This window comes from Mastacembelus armatus, chromosome 8, assembly GCF_900324485.2.
Source record: "Mastacembelus armatus chromosome 8, fMasArm1.2, whole genome shotgun sequence".
Taxonomy (NCBI): Eukaryota; Metazoa; Chordata; class Actinopteri; order Synbranchiformes; family Mastacembelidae; genus Mastacembelus; species Mastacembelus armatus.
The window spans coordinates 21,109,401-21,132,167 of NC_046640.1; the positions used below are offsets into that span (position 1 = coordinate 21,109,401).

General features: G+C 42.2%; 3 protein-coding genes and 1 non-coding gene across 10 annotated transcripts in view; 1 reads left to right on the forward strand and 3 right to left on the reverse strand.

Moving 5' to 3' along the window:
* Positions 1–5,440, forward strand: part of gucy2ca (guanylate cyclase 2Ca) — a 15,909-nt gene extending 10,469 nt beyond the window's left edge. For 3 of the 4 annotated variants that reach the window (XM_026325973.1, XM_026325974.1, XM_026325971.1), the window contains 13 exons: positions 100–204; positions 604–690; positions 939–1,071; positions 1,155–1,292; positions 1,612–1,700; positions 1,859–1,950; positions 2,175–2,333; positions 2,806–2,998; positions 3,138–3,312; positions 3,560–3,658; positions 3,779–3,873; positions 3,967–4,043; positions 4,337–4,544. In XM_026325973.1, the coding sequence (XP_026181758.1) occupies positions 100–204; positions 604–690; positions 939–1,071; positions 1,155–1,292; positions 1,612–1,700; positions 1,859–1,950; positions 2,175–2,333; positions 2,806–2,998; positions 3,138–3,312; positions 3,560–3,658; positions 3,779–3,873; positions 3,967–4,043; positions 4,337–4,544 (1,650 nt within the window). Of the gene's footprint in view, positions 1–99; positions 205–603; positions 691–938; positions 1,072–1,154; positions 1,293–1,611; positions 1,701–1,858; positions 1,951–2,174; positions 2,334–2,805; positions 2,999–3,137; positions 3,313–3,559; positions 3,659–3,778; positions 3,874–3,966; positions 4,044–4,336 lie in introns of all 4 variants that reach the window. The other variant, XM_026325972.1, reaches the window with a different exon arrangement.
* Positions 1–14,518, reverse strand: part of plbd1a (phospholipase B domain containing 1a) — a 25,096-nt gene extending 10,578 nt beyond the window's left edge. Inside the window, exons 1-12 of one of the 4 annotated variants that reach the window (XM_026325977.2) lie at positions 14,323–14,518; positions 13,458–13,680; positions 13,100–13,183; positions 12,547–12,688; positions 11,937–12,077; positions 11,205–11,349; positions 10,863–11,063; positions 10,544–10,684; positions 10,279–10,464; positions 10,022–10,128; positions 9,751–9,929; positions 9,126–9,714 (exon numbers count right to left, since the gene is read on the reverse strand). In XM_026325977.2, the coding sequence (XP_026181762.1) occupies positions 9,753–9,929; positions 10,022–10,128; positions 10,279–10,464; positions 10,544–10,684; positions 10,863–11,063; positions 11,205–11,349; positions 11,937–12,077; positions 12,547–12,688; positions 13,100–13,183; positions 13,458–13,680; positions 14,323–14,389 (1,614 nt within the window). In that variant the 5' untranslated portion in view covers positions 14,390–14,518 and the 3' untranslated portion in view covers positions 9,126–9,714; positions 9,751–9,752. Of the gene's footprint in view, positions 1–9,125; positions 9,930–10,021; positions 10,129–10,278; positions 10,465–10,543; positions 10,685–10,862; positions 11,064–11,204; positions 11,350–11,936; positions 12,078–12,546; positions 12,689–13,099; positions 13,184–13,457; positions 13,681–14,322 lie in introns of those variants that run through there. The other 3 variants (XM_026325976.2, XR_003296745.2, XM_026325975.2) reach the window with 3 other exon arrangements.
* Positions 14,519–14,677: 159 nt separating this feature from the next.
* Positions 14,678–14,750, reverse strand: trnar-ccu (transfer RNA arginine (anticodon CCU)). The gene has a single exon. It is a non-coding gene; the product is annotated as a tRNA-Arg (tRNA).
* Positions 14,751–15,221: 471 nt separating this feature from the next.
* Positions 15,222–21,230, reverse strand: pick1 (protein interacting with prkca 1). The gene is made up of 13 exons (XM_026326201.1): positions 21,098–21,230; positions 20,583–20,656; positions 20,311–20,422; positions 20,023–20,151; positions 19,305–19,371; positions 19,025–19,114; positions 18,862–18,915; positions 18,673–18,735; positions 18,391–18,524; positions 18,010–18,102; positions 17,864–17,914; positions 17,043–17,187; positions 15,222–16,928 (listed from the first exon to the last, which is right to left on the reverse strand). Exons 2-13 carry the CDS (start codon positions 20,621–20,623, stop codon positions 16,684–16,686), a joined length of 1,224 nt encoding a protein of 407 aa, XP_026181986.1. The 5' UTR covers positions 20,624–20,656; positions 21,098–21,230; the 3' UTR covers positions 15,222–16,683.
* Positions 21,231–22,767: the final 1,537 nt, after the last annotated feature.

A 22,767-nucleotide genomic window follows, 5' to 3' on the forward strand; every position in this document is an offset into this window, starting at 1 on the left:
AGTGTCTGCTTTTATTTCTTCTGAAATTGATAGTTTTTACTTTCTGAAAGTAGGAATATTTCTTTTTTAAAAAAAACAACCATCTTTCTGTTCATCCAGCTGCTGTGCATCGATTACTACAACCTGACTAAGTTCTACGGCACGGTCAAGTTTGAGTACGGTGTGTTTGGGGTGTTTGAGCTCTGTCAGAGAGGATCACTCAGGGTAACTCACACAAACCCACTGACCGCACATATCAGACCCTGCTGCTGGGTTTCCTTATTATCATTATTTATATCAGTCTGGGGATTTTAACAGACTCTAGAAGACATCAGACTTTTTAAAGCCTTGGAAAAAACATCTTAAATTATTTCAAGTGGCACAGAGAAATGTCAACATGAGACTTTTTGTGTGACTACAGATCAGACTCACATTTTCTTTATGACCAGGCTCAGTGACCTCATTTCGCCTGTTTATAGTGACTTTACCTTTCATTTCAAGACCTGGGCTTATCTTTTAAAGAACACTAGTAGTGTGTGCATGAAGGCACGTTATCACACACACATTAACTGAATACAGCATGTAACCACAGCACTAAAATTGATCTGTATCTGTTTATTACAGCACATTCTGAATGACAGGATCTCTTATCCAGACGACACCTTCATGGACATGGAGTTTAAGATATCAGTCATGTATGACATAGCAAAGGTATTGGGTTGTTTTCTGTGGGTATGTCAGTTGTTCATGCACTTTTTTTTGTTAATTAATCTGATTTCTGTGAAGGAGGAATGAGAAAACTAAGTAACTGTGTTGTCTATCAATGCTGCAATATCTGCTGAACTTGTTAGTTATTTCACCTTTGCAGAAAAAACCACCAGGGAGGAAATGATGATGCATCACGTAGAAACACTAATCAACCATCGTGCTCAGTGTTCTCCTGCTTTTATCTTCTGCAGGGCATGTCATATCTCCACTCCAGTAATATTGACGTCCACGGTCGCCTCAAGTCCAAAAACTGTGTGGTCGACAACCGCATGGTGGTCAAGATCACTGACTTTGGCTGGCACACCATCCTGAGGCCAGGCAGAGGTGAGCTTTTCACCGCCATCGTTAAGGTTGGTTATTGATCTAAACACAAAATACCAGCTGCTCAATGTCTCCACTCTTCTCAGATGTGTGGACGGCTCCTGAGCACCTTCGTAAGGGCGGGGTGTCCCAGAAAGGTGATGTCTACAGCTACGCCATCATTGCTCATGAGATTATTACGAGGCAGGCCCCGTTTTATACACTGGACTGCTCTGATCCCACAGGTAAGCCTGAATCATCCGTCATATAATATAGGAACATATAGCCAAAAGTAATGCGGTGTAACCCAACAGCCCTGCAGTAGATTCTCCTTCATGAAGGTGTTTCTGTTGTTTTGTCCACCCCATTAATGTAATAGAAATGATAGGCTAAGTAACAGAAACAGCTGTAACAGTATAATTCAGTGTATTTTAACAGCAGCTCAAACTGCAGCTGACAAGAATAAACTTCAGTATAGGACAGTTTACAGCAAGATGTGAACCCGGTCCAGACAGTGATCATCCTCCTCTGACTCTGGCGGATTTTGTTTATCTGGTCCCTCAGAGAAGATCCACAGGGTGCAGTATCCCAGTGGGATGAGTTTCTTCAGACCCGACCTCATCTTTGACACTGCATCAGACACAGAGCTGGAGGTAGGAGCGCCACTGAACACTGAGGTGCACGTTCACAGACACAGTGATGCACTCTGAGCGTGGACGTTGGTGAGGTAGAGCTGCTTGGATCCATCAAAATGAAATAAAAACTGGACAAACTTTGTATTTTTTCTGTTTGTGTGTATGTGTGTGTGCAGCTGTATAAGCTGATAAGAAACTGCTGGGATGAAGACCCAGAACGGAGACCAGACTTTAAGAAAATTGAGTTAACTCTGGGTAAGATTTTCAGGTACGTCAACACCACATGTTTGTTTTAATCATTTCTGTGATTACACATGGCCAAATGTATGTAGACACCATCACATTATACACGTCATTTTTGAATATTTCCCTATTCTGTAACACTTTCCACAACAAATGTTGACACGTGTCCACGTATTTTTATGTCTTTATATAGTTCATGTCATGAGTAATTCATTGCTTGATGTAAACAGTGTTGTTCCTCTTACACAGCAACCTACACAACCAAGCCACTGAGACGTACATGGACAACCTGATCCGTCGCCTGCAGATGTATTCAAGGACTCTGGAGCGTCTGGTGGAGGAGAGGACGGCTTTGTACAAGGCTGAGAGGGACCGAGCTGATCGCCTCAATTTTATGCTACTTCCTGGGTGGGTTTCCCCTGATCTTTGTTTTAAAGGATCAAATGATTGTGTGTAATGTGGAGAGTGTTCATACTTCATACTGACAAACCCACCAACTCTTTGAAAACACACTGTCACACTGTCTATTAGTTTTGTTTACAGCTTATGTTGCCCTCAAGTGGCAAAAACAGTGAATGCAGCTTTGACCATGAGCCGTAAACTGGTTTTACCTTGTACCAGATTTGTTTTCTGTTGTCTATAATTCCATATTTATCAGATTTCATATAGATTGGAAGAAGAATTATTTTTGATAAGATGCTTTACTATTCTTGTAGTTTTTACTTCTTGCTCCCTTGGCACTAATAGAGTTCTTTCCCACTGCATTGAGGCCACAGGTGCTCAAGGAGAAGTTATATTTGTCTGCACATGTTGGTGTAAATTTAAGTGAGAACATTTTCTATGTTATTGGAAACAGTTAATATTTTCTGTTGTCCCTCAGCCCAGTGGTGCGTTCACTGAAGGAGACGGGCAGAGTGGAGCCAGAGCTGTTTGAGGAGGTGACCATTTATTTCAGCGACATTGTGGGATTCACCACCCTCTGCCATTACAGTACCCCCATGGAGGTGGTCGACATGCTCAACGACATCTACAAGAACTTTGACGGCATCCTGGACCACCATGATGTTTATAAGGTGGTTTACTGAAACTTTACTCCCACAGTAAAGTAGGTTGTCGGTATATTTTTGTACAGAGGTTACACTTACATGTCGGCTTCACCTCACAGCTGCTGAAGTGATTTTTATTTTTCACGATTCACTCACTGTCCCTCAGGTTGAGACAATAGGTGATGCATATATGGTTGCATCAGGTTTGCCCAAACGCAACGGCACCAGGCACGCTGTGGACATCGCCCACATGGCCCTGGACATCCTGGCACTTGTAGGGACATTTGAGCTGCAACACCTGCCTGGCATCCCTCTGTGGATCCGTATTGGGGTGCATTCAGGTAACAGAACTTCATGATAACTTTGTCTTATTTAATGTGGTTGTTGTTGGAGGAAATCATATCCATGACCTTCCCTCATAGTTTAGCATCAGTATATTTTATGGTAATAGGAATCTTTTGTTCTTCATTTCACATGGGAGTGCAGTGCCATTGTATTTGAAAAGAAGCATATTTAGGGCAAACATAAAAGATAATAATTGGATGCAAATGAAATTTCAACATAGTTCTGGTTTTTAATTGGTGTTAGGACCCTGTGCAGCAGGAGTGGTGGGGAAAAAGATGCCTCGCTATTGTCTGTTTGGAGATACAGTCAACACGGCTTCACGCATGGAGTCCACAGGGCTGCGTAAGGCACACACTGATCTGACTTGATCAAGTCTAATCATATTGGTGGTTACTGTGCTGCTCTTGATCTGTATTTTCTGAATGAGTTGACTGATGATTCTCTCTCATATCGTCTTTCCAGCTCTGAGAATTCATGTCAGTCAATCCACTATCAACATCCTGCAGAGGACAGACTGCAAGTTTGAGTATGAAAAGAGAGGAGAGACGTACCTGAAGGTGAGGTGGCTTTATTTTGGTGCGTTATATAGTCCTCTGCCCCAGTGTTCACTGGAGGTCTAGTTTAATTCCCATGTCCTGTATGTGACACAGGGTAAAGGCAAAGAGATGACTTACTGGTTAACAGGGGTGACTGGGGGAAAATACAACCTGCCGACTCCACCAACAGCGTGAGTAAAAGATGTTCCCCAAACATTTCTCTTGTGTGTGTGAACCTTCAGGTTCTACTAATGCTGAAGGATCCACTGCCTGGTCCCAACATTTCCCCCCAGCTCACTGTTGATGTGAACTGTGTTCAGTTATGAAAGATTAATTGGGTTTTAATCTAACAAGTCTTAAGGCACATTTTCAGTATGTGCATGAAAACCCCTTGTAACACCACAAGCTCTTTCATGTGGATGCACTTTAATGACGTTCAAATGTGACCGAACCAACCAGACTGAAGAGACTGTTATCGTCTCAGGGAGAACTTCCAGCGGCTCCAGCAGGACCTGGCCGAGATGATCGTGTTCAGTCTGGAGAAACGTGCAGGTGGAAGCGAGGGTTTCGAAAACAGAACGACCCTGTCCGCCAAGCTCCGCCGAAGGGAAACCAACAGCAGCCTGCAGACGGACAGCCAGCCAGAGTACTTCCACCTGGCTGTCACCGACAACCCCAATACCTACCTGTGATTACACCAAGCCAGCAGACAGAAGCGTGTCTTCGCTTACACCTGTCTGAATCAGCACCGCAGGGTTTTTTGGACTGTTTGTTCAGAGGGTGGAGCAGCTGTGGAAGGAGGAGGCAGGCTAAAGGTGAGACTTTATGTTCCTGTTATGATAAATGTGCCTGCCACAGTGTTCATTTCTCGTCTTCCCTCACATCTTTAAACATTTTTGCCACCTCATCCTCTGTAGAAATCCCTGCCAGCTAAAATGAACTAGTTGTAACAATAACTTCTTGATATTCATTTTTTGATTAATACACACAAGCTTTGCCTGCTTCTGCTCTGTGGACAGTAATAACTCAAAGTTATTGTTACAACCAGATGGAGTTTAGCATCAGAGTACTCCCTTGAGAGAATAACGAACCACATAAGGTCCATTCTCTCTACACAATGAGGGACAATATTACAGGATCAGGCTGCTGGTTTTCTGTGTCACACAAATCTCATCCAAGTCCTTAACAGCAACAATGAATGTGATGAATCTGGTTTCACACACATTTATTCTTGTTGTTAGTGCTTGGATGGGATTTTTGCAGAGTAGCACACAAACAGAAAATCAGACCTTATCGTTTAAAAGAATTCTTCTTGTCTTTACTTTGAACTCCTCTATTTTTGTAGATGCTGCCTGTTAGAAAAACACACAGAGAAAATGAAATTATTTACCATGTAGTCTTTTCAACTGCAAAGACACAAAGTATATCTAAGCAGTACTTAAGTACTTACAAATACTTCGCTCTCACTCTACAGCAATGTTACCTTGTTTTCAAAACATCGGAAATATTTGTTATGATTTTTGTGTCACATTTTATTAAATGACCCCTGCCTTCCACCCGAGAGAGAGCTGGGATAGGCTCCAGCAGATCCCCGTGACCCTGAGCCAGGAAAAGCGGGTATAGAAGATGGATGGATGGATGGATGGATTTTATTAAATGTTGTTTGCATAAGATTCAGAGCAATTTCTGTTTTGTCTTTGCAGTAAATTACACTATACACAGTCTTGCATGGTACTGGACAACAATGTACATCACATCTATTTTTAAGCAGTGCAGAAAAAAAACAACAGATGTAGAAATGTGTAATATTTAAAAACCATAAAAAACATGGTAGAAATGAAAGAAATCCAAAATCTGGATTCAAAAATGGAGGCAAACCCACCACAGAGTGCAGTGCAGTGCAGTGCAGTGCAGTGCACATGCAGTGAAGTTGAACAGCCACACCATCCTACACAGTTTTAGTAGTAACTAAAGCAGTGCCACCCAGCTCTGTGGCAGGAAGTGGGATCCTGTGCTCACTCATTGTGCTGCATGCAGGCAACCCTCTGCCCACCCCTTTCCCATTATGCTCTGGGGGGCCCCTGCAGGCTGAGAAGCCATCCTCCCACTTTGGGCTTGTTTGGGCCCCCAGGTACAGATGAGAACAGGGTGAGGGGGCCTCTGTTGCTACGTGAAACATCTCTGCCTGACCGTTTCTTTCTGACACCGGTGGTTGGACGGTTGTGACGAGCAGCTCTGTTTTCTCAAGAGGTTCATGTGCTGGCTCTGCATCATCTGTGACACAAACAGAAACATGGGTGTCACTCTGTCACTCAGTAAAATATAGTCAAATTTCACTTAGGCCTGATAGAAACTACAGATATTTATGGATCCAACTCCAGCTGACAATGGGTGAGAGGCGAGGTCCACCCTGGACAAAGTGTGTCACAGGTCAGCAACCTAACCTGCATGTGTTTGGGCTGTGGGAGGAGAAAACCCCCACACACAGGGACAACATGCAGACCCCAAACAGAAAGAACCCGGGTCCACCAGGATTTGAGCCCAGGGGTCTTTGCAGAGGCAGAGCTAACCACTGCTCCACTGTGCTGCCCACTCTTCATTTCACTTATCACAAACAGACCAGCACATATTGCAAAGAGAGAGTGGACATGTATTAATTACATAAACATCCACTCTAATATTTGATTTTTTTCTCTAAATATGTCAGTGCGTCACATTTCTTCTCTGAGGAGGTGAAGTAGCTGCAGAATATATATATATATATTATTATATATATTTGCAGGATATCGGATGATTTCTTTGTAATGCCGTGTTTTCACATCAAACCACAGACTGCTGAAGGGAGACAGAGAAAAGTGACGAGACAAGCCTCAGACTCCTGGATTTCACCACGAGTAAAATAATGTTTCACAACCACCAAGTGTGAAGGCTGAATAACTCACTCTGCTAATATAGTTTCTTGACATTCCTGGGTGACCTGCACATAAAGGTCTATTGACAGTTTATGTCTTGAGGACAAATGACCTATTGATAAAATTTGAGCTTCGCCTCATCCCTCACATGTTGCACAGGATCTGCATTCCAGATCATATATGCACACAGTGTTTCTCAGCCTGAGTTACGCCTGCACCAGCCAAGAGCTGGTCCCTGGTGCTGCTGTACAGAAAGGCTGGCTGTCACACAGCAGTCGGGTCGTTTTAGAGGTTTTATCATAAGTAAATGAGGTCTATCTGCACTATCTGCAAGCAGACAGTGCTGCTTTGTTTATCTTTTAAGGTTAGGTTATATGGAGGCCTAATTTGTCCTGCTAACCAACGGATGTCTGCTCGAACCGGAATAGCTGGTGAGAGAGCAGGCCTGACCCATGGGACGGCTGAGAAGAAGAGAACAGAAACTGTGGAGTTTCTACTGTGATGAACGTCACACTTCATCACCTGCCTGCCTACAACCCCACTTCCTCCACACAACTCTCAGATGCCTGTTGTGCCTGTCAGATCCCCCACTTACAGAGAAACAAGCACCCAGCACCAGAGAAAACTACTATAATGCTGTCATAATGTGAAATACTTCGCAGCGGAAAGACAATGAAGACATGAGGGATGTTCTTATAATCTCTGAAATCTAGGCCTCATCTGTCACAGGACAGTTTAGCGTTTTATTTCGCAGGTGAGTGACAAGGAGAGTTACGCTAGTTTTTGTGTTTAAAGGCCAATGACTGATATTTTCTGAATAAACTACCATAAAGATGATACTGACGATATCTTTAAAGTTATCCATTAGAATTTCTAGTGAGAGCAGAGAAGCGTCTGAAAAGTATTTAAATCATTATGTGACAGTGAAGCTGAAGAACAGACTCATTCAACCCTTTTTTGTGTAGAATCCATTAAATAAAAAATAATCGTTAGTGTCAGTTGTTCTGACCTGAGGTGCTGCTGAGACTGGTCTGTCGTCTGTATATGATGAACCAGAGAGCTAGAGCCACGACAGACCCCACAGTGGCCAGCACCACAAAGATCCACAGAGCCGGACTCAGCACCATCAGCTGGGGGGTGGGGGTTGTGTCTCTCACCTTTTCCACAACCCGGGCTAGCTCTGAGGGCGACACACAAATGTTTACATCGTCCATAGCTGTAAAACCCAGGATCTTAAGAGATGAGCCCATAGGTTTAAAAGAGGCCGAGTCCTCAAATGGTTTGTGCCACAGAGGAGAAAGTAAACACACAGAGCAGGTGGATACAACACATCTGTGAGTTCTTACGACAGCCAGCAAGAATTCAAGTCAACATTCAAAAGTGACTGACAAATGTCAAGTGAGACCAAGACGAGCTCAGAGAGGCTTGGAGGCTAAAAGTGACACAGCAGCTCAGAGAGGTTCACCAAAACTCACCTGTTGGGGGTCCAGGCTCAAGTGTGGCTTTTGTGTCTTCCTGAACACAGTTCTGGACGAGACTGTCCCACTTATAGCCAGCAGAGCAGCTCTTCTTGGCCATGGCTGAAACAGAGTAAAGACCTGTGACAGTGCTACCCTCCTCCAGTTGCATTTGTGAAAAAAAAACTGTGAGACATGAAGGAGGGATGTGACAGGAGGATTTATTAAGTGAATATAGAACGTCTAACAGATGTTTCAGTTCCTCTATTTCATAGGAAAGAGTGACTCACTACAGGTCCCCAGGGCTCAGTGAGAAAGAGAGAGAACGTACTGTGTTCAAAAAGCAAGAAAACAACTCAGTCCTGACCTTTAAGCGTCTTCATTTCCATTAATGACTGGTCGTATGTAAACCTGGGGTGGTGGTGCTGTTTGTCCACATAGTAAACAGTTGAGGGTCACAGCAGCTGAAGTTGTTTTGACTTTGATCGCAGGTGGGAACTCCTCTAAAACAATGACGTTCAAGGTCCGACTCACTGCGTTCTGTTTAGTTAGATTCCAAGATTTAGGACCAGAACCTGTGGCGCGTGAAGCCAGTTTCTACAAAGATACGTGCTTCACGTTACCTGAAGCTCACCCTAACTTTGACCTGGTACCTTTCAAACTTGTGAAGCTTATTTCTATCGCCACCTACGCCTTTGGAGGGTCAAGTGTTTGCTATGTTAAAATTTGACTTGGCTCCTGTTTGTCTTTCAATGCAGTAATTGGACTTAATGCTTCCAGAACATAAGATTTAAATAACCGTAATTACTAAGTGATGAGAATCACAAAACTAGATTAAAGACACAAACTTCAAAAAAATTTACTTTAATAAACAATGAACAGATCAAATCATGGTATAATACAAATGTGCAGGATTAGACAAAGGAACAGGCTTATACAGAAACACAAACCTGAGATACAGGAACAGATTCAATTAAATCTCGTCACCAGAAACAATCAACTGCCCTGAGTGTGACATTGCACTGATTCATTTACCTTTATATTATATATACCTTATATATATATATATATATATATATATACCTTTAATAGTGTTTGACATTCAAAAATAATCTGAATGTGACTAAAGATGGAACAATCACTGATTTAGTGCATTGATTCTGCATTTTATAAAAAGCATTAAAGGCACAAATGGCTTCTGTATTACAAAGTGAATAATTCCTCATAGCCTGAGTGAGTCTGACTGACAGGATGACAAACTGTGAGCAATATTTTTCATCTTATCAGGTGGATGGAAGTAATGCACGTCACAAATAAGAGAGTGCAATTCAGAATTTTAAGCAACAGTTTAAAAACAAATTGTCATGTACATTGATACTTAAACAGCAAAAGCAGCAGACTGTTCTGTACCTTTGAGCCTGAAGAATCATTCATCTGAAGCATCAGTCAAAGAGCAACTCTGTCTCACCACCTCCAACACACACACACACACACACACACACACACACACACACACACACACACACACAACTCATGGCATGAAGAGACGAGGCTGCATCCTGATGAAGGTGAAGTTGTAGAACCGTGGCAGGCCCTGGTGGCTGATGCTACCAAATTTATCCCAAAAGAACGGCCAGAGTCCATCCTGTGTGGTCGGCCCGTTCACCGCCTCTGCATTGAAGTCCGTAGCCATTTGGAAATCTGTCACCTGGATGGGGAACAACGCACAAATATGAGAAAACCGATGCAATTGTACAACCACCGTGACTTCCATTAATGCACGATGACTCAGAAAACCACCTTAGTGTCGTAGCAGCCGTCTGGTGTTGGACCCTTTGACTCCAGGTCGTTTCGGCAGCAGATGGATTTGCAGGGGTCACCTTTGGAGTACGGATCCTTCTTGTAGGCTGCAAACACAAATAACAATAAGACTAAATGCAGCAGCGAGACCAGAGCTGCCATCCTCAACATCTAATCCATGAAAACCTAAATGCAGGTTCCAGCTGATACTGAGAACCAGCTGAAAGTGCGAAACAAAGTGAGGCTGAGTCACACACCGTTGAACCTCATGATGTACTTCAGGGAGTCCAGGTCCTTGACACTGGCCTGATCACGGCGGAAAATCTTGGCTCTGGGACAGAGATCGTAAGAGAAGTCCTCTCCATACTCCTCCCACATTTTTCTATAACCACTTAGTGTGTAGATATTGTGGTGGAAGGGAATGTTGTAGGATGGCCAGTAGCCTGCGGCAAACAGAGGCACAGGGAACATCTGCAAACATCTGCAAACGAAGCAATAAGACAAACGAAGACTCGCTGTTACCTCTGCGCAGAGCCTGCGTCTGGTCAGAATACTCCACCAGCCCAGGAATCTGCTCAACTACAGTCAGAGCACCGTCATCAACACTGTCACCCAGCTTCACCTTGCTCCGGTCCAGCACCATGTACTGGTTGTTGTAGGTGCCTGTGAGAAAACATTGGTGTAAACATCATTTAAAAAAAAACAAAAAACGACTCCTTCAATTTTATAGATTTGTTTTAAATAAATGGTCTTAAAATACTTTCTCGTGTTCCTGCATGTTTCTTACTGTTATCCTGTGAAATAAATTGGAGCCGTGCACTACGGAGACATAATCACTCACCAGAGTTGTACTTAGAGAAGATGTTGGCCCACTCTTCCCCGCTATGTGCCAGACTGTTGGCCAGTCTGACCCTCTGCCAGGCCAGCAGGCTGCTGGGGGTGATGTTGTCAAAAAGAGAGGAGTTGAAGACATTGTTGGTGGTCTGGGTCATCATCAGGCCACTGCCCAGCAGGTAGAAGTCATCCAGAGACACCAGGAAACCTTAAAGACAAAAGTGTCATCAACTAACTGCTGCTGCTACATTCACATCAAACCACATTCCTAACGGAGGATTTAAATCTAGTGATGGTCTTTATTTCTGCTTCATATCTTTGAAGAGCTCTTGTTAAAGACAATACACACCTGGGTAGCTGCTGAAGGACAGTTTCCCCGTGGCTGTGTGAGGCTCAGTGATGTGGAAGTCCCAGTGTTTGTAGATCCGCATGGTGGCAGCATACGTGAACCAGCTGGAGTGTGCAAACAGCAGGTTCTCAAAGCCAGGAAGCATCTGAGGAGGTGCACAGGGAAGAGTACAATGATGTAAAGAGCATCTCACAAACACTACTGTAGAAATCACATAAGCTATAGGGACAGTGTAGAGAAACGGTGTAAAGCAAAAGAGAAATGTGATTGTAAGTAAATCACAGAAGAATCTTGCACAACAATCTCTCCCACATAAGAATCCAATATTTCTGTAGTTAGTGTCATTAAATATCCTTTCATGGTGTAAAACAGAGGAGGTGCTGGAACTGTTTCATATTAAAGTGTATTTCTTACCAGCACACGACACATCAACAGTAACATAAGTCAAATGTGTGTGTGGGAGGTCTTTGTTTATGTAGAAAATGAAAGTAACACGGCAGTTCTCTGTTCTGGGGGCGCTAAGCCTTGTAATCCTGGTGTGGGTGTTAAAAACAGTCCCAGAGCAGGGATGAGAATTCTCCGTGAATGCAAGGACAAGACTTTAGAGAGAAAACTGAAAGTCTTTAGTTCTTGTGTGTCTCATTTTACCAGTGCACCTGTATATTAGAGTTGCTTTGATTTTATGACACTGCATCTCTTATACAATGACTAGAACATCGTTTGACCTCTGACCTTGATGAGTGCAGAACAGTGTCCCATGCCCGGACGTTTGAAGTCTCGGAGCGAATGTTTGGAGGTGGGAACCAGGGCTGGGATCAGATCCAGCAGGTCTCCAACTGCATTCAGGAACTGCATGGCAAAGAGGGGCAGGGGCTACGGGAAGGGCAGCAGATAAACAGATGTTAGTCAGAAAATGAAAATGAAAACAAATGTCTCCAAAAATAAGCCTGAGAAAGAAAACACTCAAAAAAAAAATCATGAACCATGACCTTTAGCAGGTTTGCAAATATGCAGCATCGGCTTCATATTTGCAAAATGCATATATCAACCATACAGTCTCATGTCCCTTTCAATTCTATGTGATAAACATTTGCAGTAGAGGTACCTCTCAGTAGAGGTACCAGTACTTGGCAGAGCAGTATTTAAAGTGGTACTTTGGTCAGTGGTGACCATCTTAAGACATGTCAAGTAGAATCTCTAGTGTTAATTTGATTCTGTCTCAATTTTAAAATGGAAGTTGTTGATATATTTTTCTATTGTTCTTGTGGGACATTTTCTATGTACTGTTGTGTTCTGATGTGTACTCAGAACGTCTGTGCATGTAAAAGAACTACTACTGTACCTTCTTCCCTTGCTGCTTGGCCCAGTCGGCCACTCCTGCTTGTAGTCCGTCCATCTGGGCTATGATGAAGCCTGCGTGTCTCCACAGAGGGTCCGAGCTCTTGTTCAGCTTCACCTGCTCTCTGACCCATGAGTCCTGCTTCCTGCAAACACAGTGACATTTGGTTATAGCTGCTCTCATGGGTCAGTGTAGTCATTACTGTGAAATGCTTCGTGGCAATGAACCAAAACACTGAGCTCTGCAGACAAGTGGTCCAAACAGGCACATTTAATAAACTGAGAATAGAAATGATCCTCTTGGGCCACTCAAACCTTTAAAACTGTAAATCCGAAGTTCTCCATCTGAAATTCTAACTTGCACAAGGAAATGAGAAGACTCGCTCTTGTTTTTGCTGAATTTACAGTATGACTGAACCAAATGAAGCTGTGGTGCAGCATGAGCTAAAATGAACATGTGAGAAGAGGATATGAAAGATGACAACAGCAGAGTGTGACTCTAGTTGCGTAGCTGCTACTGTGGTGTTATACTTTTAAAAAGAAAAGGGAAGACTCACGACATGAAACTCTGAACTGGGCTGAGGACTTTTGGATCATGAATGAGCTGAGGATACATGTTGGTGTAGTGGTCCATTATCTGCCTGGGGAGGGAGAGTTAGTGTTAGAACTGGATGAATATATGCAGAATGACAGAAAATACAGTATTCAGTCTGATCTTTTTAATAACCTTATGCAGTAGAGGGCGCTGTTAATCATTTCTTAGCAAAGCTGTTAGAAGTTTCTTAAGTTTTTTCACTTATCAGACTGAGCTAAGGGTCACAGGGGCCATTGTTCAACATAGTGACCAACCAGTCACCAGTTTGATTATTGACATTCGATAGATTTTAACAGACAATGTTCCTAAAATCAGCTTACTGGGCAGTGAGGAAGCCTTCAAGGTAGCCCGCCAGGAAGAAGATGATCTCATCTGTCTCAGGAGTCTTTCCATAGCCGGCCCGGATCTCTAGGACGCTCCAGCCTGTGCTGGACAGGGTATTGTTCAGGTACCCGTATGCATCCCCCTCAGTCTCCATAACTCCCTCCTTCAGTTGCACGATCTTGTGTTGTGGGTCCCAGTACACTGTGGCTGCTGTCATCTCTGAGAAGAAGCCACCATTAGGAAGATATAGAGAAGAGAAAAAGGCTTTACAAGCATTGCTATCAGCAGTCATGCACACTGATGGTTGTAAAAGACAACCAGGTCAACTAGGGCACTGAGTCCTAGAAACATTTAGGTCAAATCTCCTATGAGAAGTCAATTCAATCAACTCACACTGGTATTTCTTTTTTTAAGCTGGTACTGACGTATGATAATATCATTGCAGAATATTAGTCCATCTGGACTATGCACTGTACTTTTAATATCTTCATGGCTTATTTGGAAAATGATCCATATGAGAATCACAGGACAAGACGAACAAAACACAAACCACTAGTATTTCTTCTCTTTTTTTTAGTGTGTAAATGATTTTGTCCTGGCTTATATGTTAATATGGATTCATGGATATTAACGAAACTAAAAGTAAAAACTAATATTTCTAGCAGCCCTCGTTAGTTTGGGAATTACCCTAAAAACACAACATGCTCCAGTCGCCCTGCAGCACAAGACAAATCACAGCAGGTAGAGAGTCAGCAAATATTAACACCAAACAGCCGAGCACAGGTGAGAAGCCCTGACAAATAAAGCCATTAGATCCTGTAAATAACCAGGCGTCATTCCATTAAAACGCGTCCTACTTACTGTCAGAGGCGACGGTCGCAACCAGGCTGGATAGAAGAAAGACGTACAGCCTGTTTACTAAAAGCATGGCTGTGTAAAAGCACTTAAAGCTGCAACTAGTGTAGGGCAGAGACGCGAATCTGGCACAAAAGGTTCCGGTAAAGAGCAAATCTGTTTTTTAGCGAAGGGAAAGTCCGGTTGAGCAGGAGTGTTTCCTGATTGGCTGCGGACCGTAGTAAAAGGGAACAACACACCTTACATGTGCCCTTTGGGAGGAAACAGCGCGGTACTGCGAAAGAAGATGCAGTTGGCAATAAGTTCACAGCATTTCAGCATAAATTTATATTTTTTAGAGAAATACGAGCAAAAAGACTTTCACCCCAGATGGGACTCGAACCCACAATCCCTGGCTTAGGAGGCCAGTGCCTTATCCATTAGGCCACTGGGGCTACGTGAGGAAAACACGTCATCATATACAGTTTTATTTTTTATTGTCGATCAGATTTCTGTAGTTGTTTACGAACAGTAGAGGATATTTACAAAAAAACAAAAAACGATTCACAAGACGTTAATTTTCTCCAATTTTTTAGATCGGCTTTTAATTGAGAAATAAAAAGTGAAATTAATTTCACGTGCATTATTAATGCATAGTTATTTTATAGTGTTTCTATATTTATGTTTTATTTGTGCTTGGGATTATCACTACTGTTATTACAAAATTGATTTTTAAAATGACTTTTCTTTTTAACTTATAATATTAACAATGTGACCAGCATATTGATTTAAGGAGAATTCAGAAGGTTTGCGTTAATGAGGTGTTTATCTTTTCTGCTTTCATTATTTTACCTCCACATTTATAAAATGAAATATCTTTGTTTCCAATGGATCCAATGGCTGTAAAAATAGAATTAAACAAAGAATAACTTCCTTTCTCAGTCTTTATTTGTATTTACAAACCCAGAGCCAAAGTTCAGCACTTACACTGTTAAACCGTACAGCTGCACCTTTAACTGAGACGTTGGTCATATACATCCTTATTTATCACATATTCCCTGTGCACTTCCATATGGTGGGCCGTCCTGTTGCTTAACTAAATAATGACAAGATGTCAGATTATAAAATATCACTTCTACTTTTCCAAACATTGTGTTATGACACACACATCACTTCTGTATTTCATGACCACACGTCCTTTACAGAATCAACAACTACAACACACAGCAGGTCCCTGTTCTGCATCACAAACAAAATACAGGAGAAAAAAGTTTTCTAAATTCAACACAGGACCATCACTGCCGATTGGTGCAGAGCAGCGTGATCTGAGAACAAACAAATCCCAGTAGTGAATCACAAAAACGCACAAAACCATCTTAATCCCCACAAAACACAATTAATGACAGAATAGTCACACAAAGAATCATTACAGTCAATATAACGTGGAATAAATCCTGCTCATTAAAACTCAGATACTTTGACAAAAGTGGAAATGCAGAAGAAAATCCAACATCAGTGTTTACACCTTCCTCTTGTGTGTACTTATTTACATATAGTGTTTGCACTGAACAGGATTCTTGAAGGGCAACGCAAAACAACATGTTAGAGTAAAGAAACCAGCCTGAACAACCTCAAGGAAAACACTTTGGTGCTGAAGCTTTTTGCAGCTGGACGTTATGGGACACCTCTGGCTTCACGTGTTAAACTAAAAGTGCTAAGAAGGAAAAATAACCACAGCTGCAGTTACATGGCCAATATTTCTTCACTCACAGGGAAATCATTCTGATTGGAGATCGATTCCTTCATTGATGCCTCACTAGTCTGTCTCACTAATCTGTCTGTGCTGACACTGAACATTCACCAAACAAAGCTGTGAGAATGAAAATCATCATAGATGCATAAATTAAAAAGTAAAGATTAAGGTATAACAAAATGCACATTAGAACACAAACCCAATAGACTTCATAAAAGTAAGAGCACAGAAGGCACAATTCATATGCATATAGATCCCACTCTGCAGCATTCACATTAAAATGAACTTCAGTTCCTGGAGTCTCTTTCATTCAGCAACGAGAAAAGAAAAAAGCTTCTTAATGAGAAAGTTGAAATGTTCTGTGGTAAAACTATGCGATAAAATAATCACAAGAGAATCTCAGGAAGAAAAGCCCAGAGGACAGAGCAACACACACAGTGTAGCAGCTGTTTTCACCTGGATTCACCTGTGACAGCGGGACTCATCGTTCCAGCTGCTGGAACCTTTAAACTTCATCGTTCCAGCTGCTGGAACCTTTAAACCTTATCCCCCAGAGAGTGTGTCGACTTCTAATGCAAGTGAAGTAGAGTTACGTTAAAGGGGTGGACGTCTCTCTCTCACACACACACACACACTTATTCGTCGTCGATCAGTTTCTCTGCTCCGTTCTCTGCCTGTCTGCCTGCACTGCCTCCTCCCTCCTCCTCCTCCTCCTCCTCCTCAGTGTAGGAGAGCGACGGGCTGCTGTAGTTCATCATGGTGCGGGACAGGTCCACCTCGATGGGGAACACGTCCGCCTCCTTCAGGACGGCATAGCACTCATCGTAGTAACGGGACATGCCGGAGACGAAGCGCTGCAGCTGGAAAACAATGTCCTGGACTGTAGAAGAAGAAGAGGGGCGGGGTTAGTTAAAGAAGTGACAGGTGAGTTAAGTTGGACACGAAAACATTCAAATGTGTCGTTGCAAAGAACAATTCAAGGGACACAGATGACCATGTTTCTGATCCAGCAGCTCGATCTTCTCCAGCACATCCTTCCTCATTTTGGCGAAGCGTGCACGAGCCTCCTGCCGACACCGCAGCACCAGCCGGTACTCGTAGTTCCCAGTGCTGACGCGATACAGAGGCTCGCCCATGGCCTGCAGGAAGCAGCACAGAGTCCTCAGAGATGTCTCTTTATATTTCTTCAACCTCATCATGTTGTTACTGCTCACTTGTATAATCTGTTTGTTTGTGTGACTTGTACGCAGCTTGTGATTGTATCTGTGGTTTGTTTCTCGTGGTTAAAGTCGTGGGGCTGCAGGTTCTAAAAGCATGGTGAGGTTTTCACAGCACCTGCTGCGGCTGTGGGAACCACACCAAAACATCTGTACTGATGTGTGAGAATGTGAACCAAAGAACAGGAAACATCTCATGACACTTAGTGTGTTCATAGAAAAGTCTGGACTTTCAGATATTTTATCTCTATTTGGCTCGATCTGATTTTTATTTCTTCTTTTTAAACATTGTTTTCATGACCTTTTCTTTCTCACATTATTCAAATCACTTTGTTCCTCTGTGTGAGAACGTGCTGTACGAACAAACTGAAATCTGGACTCATCTGAACGTAACTTGGAGCCTGTTACCAACAGTGTTTAAAGTCATGCTGAGTTCTGTTCAGTCTGTTTCATGTTTCCTTTGTGTTTATGTTAAGAAGTGAAAAACAAACTCATATCCAGGTAGATTTTTTTCTTTACATGTTCTTCAATGATTCCTGTAAATGTCTCTGTCAAACTGCTTTAATTCATCAAACTACAAACTGAGAAAGTCACTCACGATGCTGCTGTATTCCTCATCATCCATCTCCTTCACCTTCAGGCAGTAGGACTGAAAGACAGGAGGAAATCAGGCTGAAAAACGGATTTCCAACAGACGAGTCGTGTCAAACATTAAACTAGAGGAACAAGGCTCGGACGTCGTACCAGGTATTCAAACTTCACGTCCAGGTACTTGCGGATGGTGAGCTTTGTGTCTGGTATGGCCTTGTGCAGGTAGGTGTTCAGGTCATGGAGCATCTGCAAAATGAGATTCACAAAAATTCAAACTTGGCAGACTACAGCAGCAAAACCTAAAACTAATTAAATAAACTAACAAGACAGAAGTGTAATTGTTTTTTTCCTGGTTCCTTTGTCTGTTGTGGCTCTTCAGATTGTACAGAAGCACAGACACATCACAGCATTAACACAAAAAGAATCAAAACATCAGATTATATTCAGACAAATATTCAATATTCAAAGTGAGTTTAGGAAAGAAATGAAGGTGTATAAGAAATACTGAAAACCATATCCCCTCTCTGGACTCACAGGTTTGATGGTCTTCAGCAGCTGGATCCCATATTTCTCGATGCTGCGATGAGCGTCGGCAAATTTAACAAAAGCCTCGCTGGCTGCAGCCTGAGGCTCTCGCACCCCGATGACGGAAAAAACGTCTCCGAACGCTGAAACAGCACAGCATCACATCAGTGAGGCCCAGATAGCTCAGGTCTGTTCACTCTGCTTTTCCTGCTCAGCCATTTCATGTCAAATGGGGGAAAGGACATTTACTAACACTGTTGTATCATTTGTGACGGGCCTGCAGTCACTCACCTCTGTGAGTCTGAGACAGTTCAAAGAAAGCTCTGAGCAGCCTCTTCGTGTGCTCCATCAGCCCTATGAGCAAACACAGCAGGGGCCGCACAGAAACCGGTGACCAGTTACTGAACAGGTCAGTTCAGAGTTTCACACTCAACATCATCAGTTCACTGAAGTTTTATCGTTTGGTGTTTGGTTCTTTACCTTTGTACAGTTCTGCTGTTTTCTCCAGCTCCTCCAGTCTTTTGACCAGTCCATCTGCACGTCACAGTGATTCAGTGATTCAACGTTAGCAGCGTTTCACGTTGTTTCACATTGTCCAAAGTGAATAAACCCATTAAACCATAACAGTCAGTAATAATCTCACCGTTGCACAGAATCGCTCTGCTGAGTCCGAGAGCATCTGCTGTGCCTGAGCTCATGTTCTCCACCAGCCGATGTTTGACTTTTTTCAGCACTGTAAGTCAAACGCGCGTGCGCGCGCACACACACACACACACACACACAGCCCTGGATAAATGATGGAAGAAAGATGCAATAAAACCAAAAAGAATGGATTGAGACTAAATGTGTATGTATATATATATATATATATATATATATGTATGTGTGTGTGTGTGTGTGTGTGTCTCCTGTGGAGCAGATACCAATATCCAGAGACTTCCCCTGCTTTGGATCTGCCTGCAGTTTGTTGTAGTGGATCGTTGCTTCTCCCTGTGAAAATAGCAACAGATTCACCAAACAAATGAACTGAAAATACGACTATTCCTGAAGTAGGTCTTCCATTCATTTCATAAAAATCTAAAATCATTGCACATGCAGTGAATGTAACAGCAGCACAATCTAATCCTTTAATGCCCACACTGAGCACGTCTTTCATCCAGCACACAGGAAGTCATGGAATTTTTCTGGGTCCCAACAATGGACATCAAAAACAACACAGCCGCTCTACAGTGGTGACGCTGTCTCTTTTGTCCTGCTCAGCACAATTCGACATCCCTGCTCCACAGACTGACGCTGGGTTTGCACACATGATTAGAAAACTGTTGGACTGTTCCCACAAAAATCTACAGCAGGAAAAAGAACGTGAGTAATGTTTTCTTCATCTGACATGCTTCTCTTTCTTTTGTTTTATCCACTGAATATAATTTCTCATCAGCAGTGAGGGGTTTGGTCATTTGCTGGTGTCATTTCCAGAATTAAGACGCAAAAATTTTCCAAACTGAACAAAAAAGCTGTTTCAAACAAAGACTGATCTTGTGCCTTTTTCACTGAGAGGTCTGCAGATGACTGGTAATATCTACACTGTGTATCTGCTGCAGGAGGAGAGAATAATCCTGGTGTGGCTCAGCACTGACTGTGTACCTGGACAGCTTGGATCATCTTGGCCACCTCCACTTTGGTCTTTCCTTTCACTGGTTTCCCATTCACGCCTGTGATTTCATCACCTGCTGCCAGTGTCCCGTCCAGAGCTGCTGGGGTGTTATCAAAGACCTGGGGGAGAACAGGGACCAGGGTAAGATACACAGATTATTCATAATTAATAGCTGAGATATTACATATATTCTAAAGTTTTACAGAACCTGAAGTATGAGAGAAATGTCCTGTCTCAGATTTAGACCACATGGTCATAGTCAGCTGATCTGTACCAACCTGCACAATGTAGAGGCAGGGACAGTACTGTGCCCCCCCACCGATGCTGATGCCAATAAGGTTGTTGGCATCTTTCGTCAGACACACTGTACCCGGGACGGTCGGTATCCCCCTGGTGATGATCAAACACTCTGTTCTGGGACTTTTCTTAAAACTGCAGCTTGTTTTTAAAACTTAAGAGTAATCAGCAAAATGTTCACATCAGGATTTGCTGTACTGTGAATCTGAACATGCTTTGATTTATCACGATATAAGGAAAAATTGTCACTCACAGTTTGTCCTCCTCCAATTCATAGTCCATGTCTGTGAACATCGCAGGACAGCGTCAGTCCTGTCCCTCTTAAACCTGCAAGTGGTTTTAATAAAACACTGTAAGTTCAACGTTTCCATTTGGAGCTAAACTGAAGTAAACCTGCTCATTGTGGTGATGAATACTGTCTCTGTAAAATGCAAAGTTCTGTGAATGAAGCAGGTTATTGTGAGAGAAGATCCACCTCTGAACACCAACTGCACCTTTCATTGATGTCTGAGCCCCCACCCACCAAGCTGCTGCAGCAGGTGGACAAACAGCTGGTACCTACTAAACCCTGAGCGTCGCCGGTTAAACGAGTCTGAATAATAGAAGCAGTTAAACTAAACACCTAGACCTGTGCGATGAAACAGTCGCTCTAATCTCAAACTGCAGGCACAGAAACACAGCAGGCTACAGGCTAATAATGAGCTAATGCTGTTAGCTCCTGGTAGCTGCTGTAACGCTCACTGCTTAGTTACTACAACACGTCGTTACCTTTATTAGAATCCGCACCAGTTTGTCATGAAGATGTCTCTTAGTTTGCATCAAAATGAAAATATGTCTCTAATAGCAATTATTTTAATTTCTGGATCCAGCTGACATCTGCTCTGTTTACTTTCCCGTGTCACTTCCGGCAATTTAAGCGGAACTTCCTGTTCAGAAAAACTAAAACTATTTTAATTATTTCCTAATGTGACAATTAGAGTCCTCATTGTTTAGTGGTCAAAATAAATAAATCTATACCGATTAATAATTATTATTTAAAGGCCATTTAGCGCATTTAAAAAAAAAACAAACAAAAAAAAAACACACACACATTATCGCCCTCAGGTGGTCAATTGGAGGAACTACAACGTAATAAAGTTGTAAATTTTACGTCAATCTCTATGGAACTACTATTTCCGGTGATGACTTTCAAACTATGGTATGTCGAACTACCATTTCTGGAGTTACCCAACTTAGGCTATCAACGATGGCGTAAATTAAACTAATAAATTTATTAGGTTTTCATGAAATACTCTTTGGTGAACGATGAGCGAGGCTGTGGTTATATGACTGACTGCTTCTCTAACAGAACTAATTTTATAATAGCAGTTAGAAGTAGCTTTAGCACAGTTAGCAAGGTTCACGATTTCCTTCTATGGAATTAATTTTCTTTACCAAATGAATAAAAATGGACGCTTTTCTCTCGAATTTAGGATTCATTGACTCTTAATTATGAAATCCGGCCCCTGTGACCCTGTGATTACGTAACATTTTCTCGTAGTTATGATATAATGTACAATAAATTTTACAGGGATTCGATCGCCTAACTTGCCTGACAAAAAACAGTTTTTTTAGATTTCTTTATTATTCAAAGCAAATTAGTAATAGTTATCGGTACGTTCAATGGTTCATAACAAAACGTAACTGGTAATATCTAATTCGGCCGAGTTATTGTTCCCGAAATATAACCAATTTAAATGTTAATAAACAGAAGAAGGTCCTGCATCGTTACCGCTGGTTTTGTTTAACTTGTTGCACTTCCACATTGTGACCACAGGAGGGCGGAAAATATTCATGACTCCATTAAACCTGCGGATATCAGCCCGGGAAACAGCAATTTAGAAACGAGGGTCTTTGTCGCCCTCCCATGGCCACAGGGAGAAACTGCAACACATAGTAAAACTCGCGTTAATGTGGCCAGGACAGCACATGAACACATCCGGTCAATACTTACACAATAAAGTCACCTAACGGAAGTGATTTGAGTAATCAAAAAACACCAAATGGAGAAAACAGTGGGTACCAAGAGTTTATTCAGCATGGTGAATAAAATGAATTCCGTAGAAAGAAACCGTGAACCATTGTACTCTTGCTACCTGTGATAAATTCACTTTTAACTATTAACTATTATGATATCAGTCCTTTTAGAGAAGTAGTCGGTCATATAACCACAGCCTCGCTCGATGTTCACCAGAGTATTTTATTTAAAAAAATGAGAAATTTTAATACTATTTATTTTACGTCATTGTTGATAGCCTAGGTTGGTCAGTGTAATTTGAAAGTTTTTGCCAGAAATACTAGTACCATTTATATTCACGTTGATACATGATGACGATTTAATTTTTCAAAAACAGTCATTTCTTTCGATTTTAATCACTTCCGTTAGGTCACTTTATTGT

Coding starts and splice junctions, on each gene's coding strand:
- pick1 (XM_026326201.1), bottom strand. CDS start 20,623: ATGTTCACAGACATGGACTATGAATTGGAGGAGGACAAACT. Junction 19,115..19,304: donor GGGGAAGTCTCTGGATATTG/GTATCTGCTCCA, acceptor TTTGACTTACAG/TGCTGAAAAAAGTCAAACAT. Junction 18,525..18,672: donor ACTGTCTCAGACTCACAGAG/GTGAGTGACTGC, acceptor GTGCTGTTTCAG/CGTTCGGAGACGTTTTTTCC.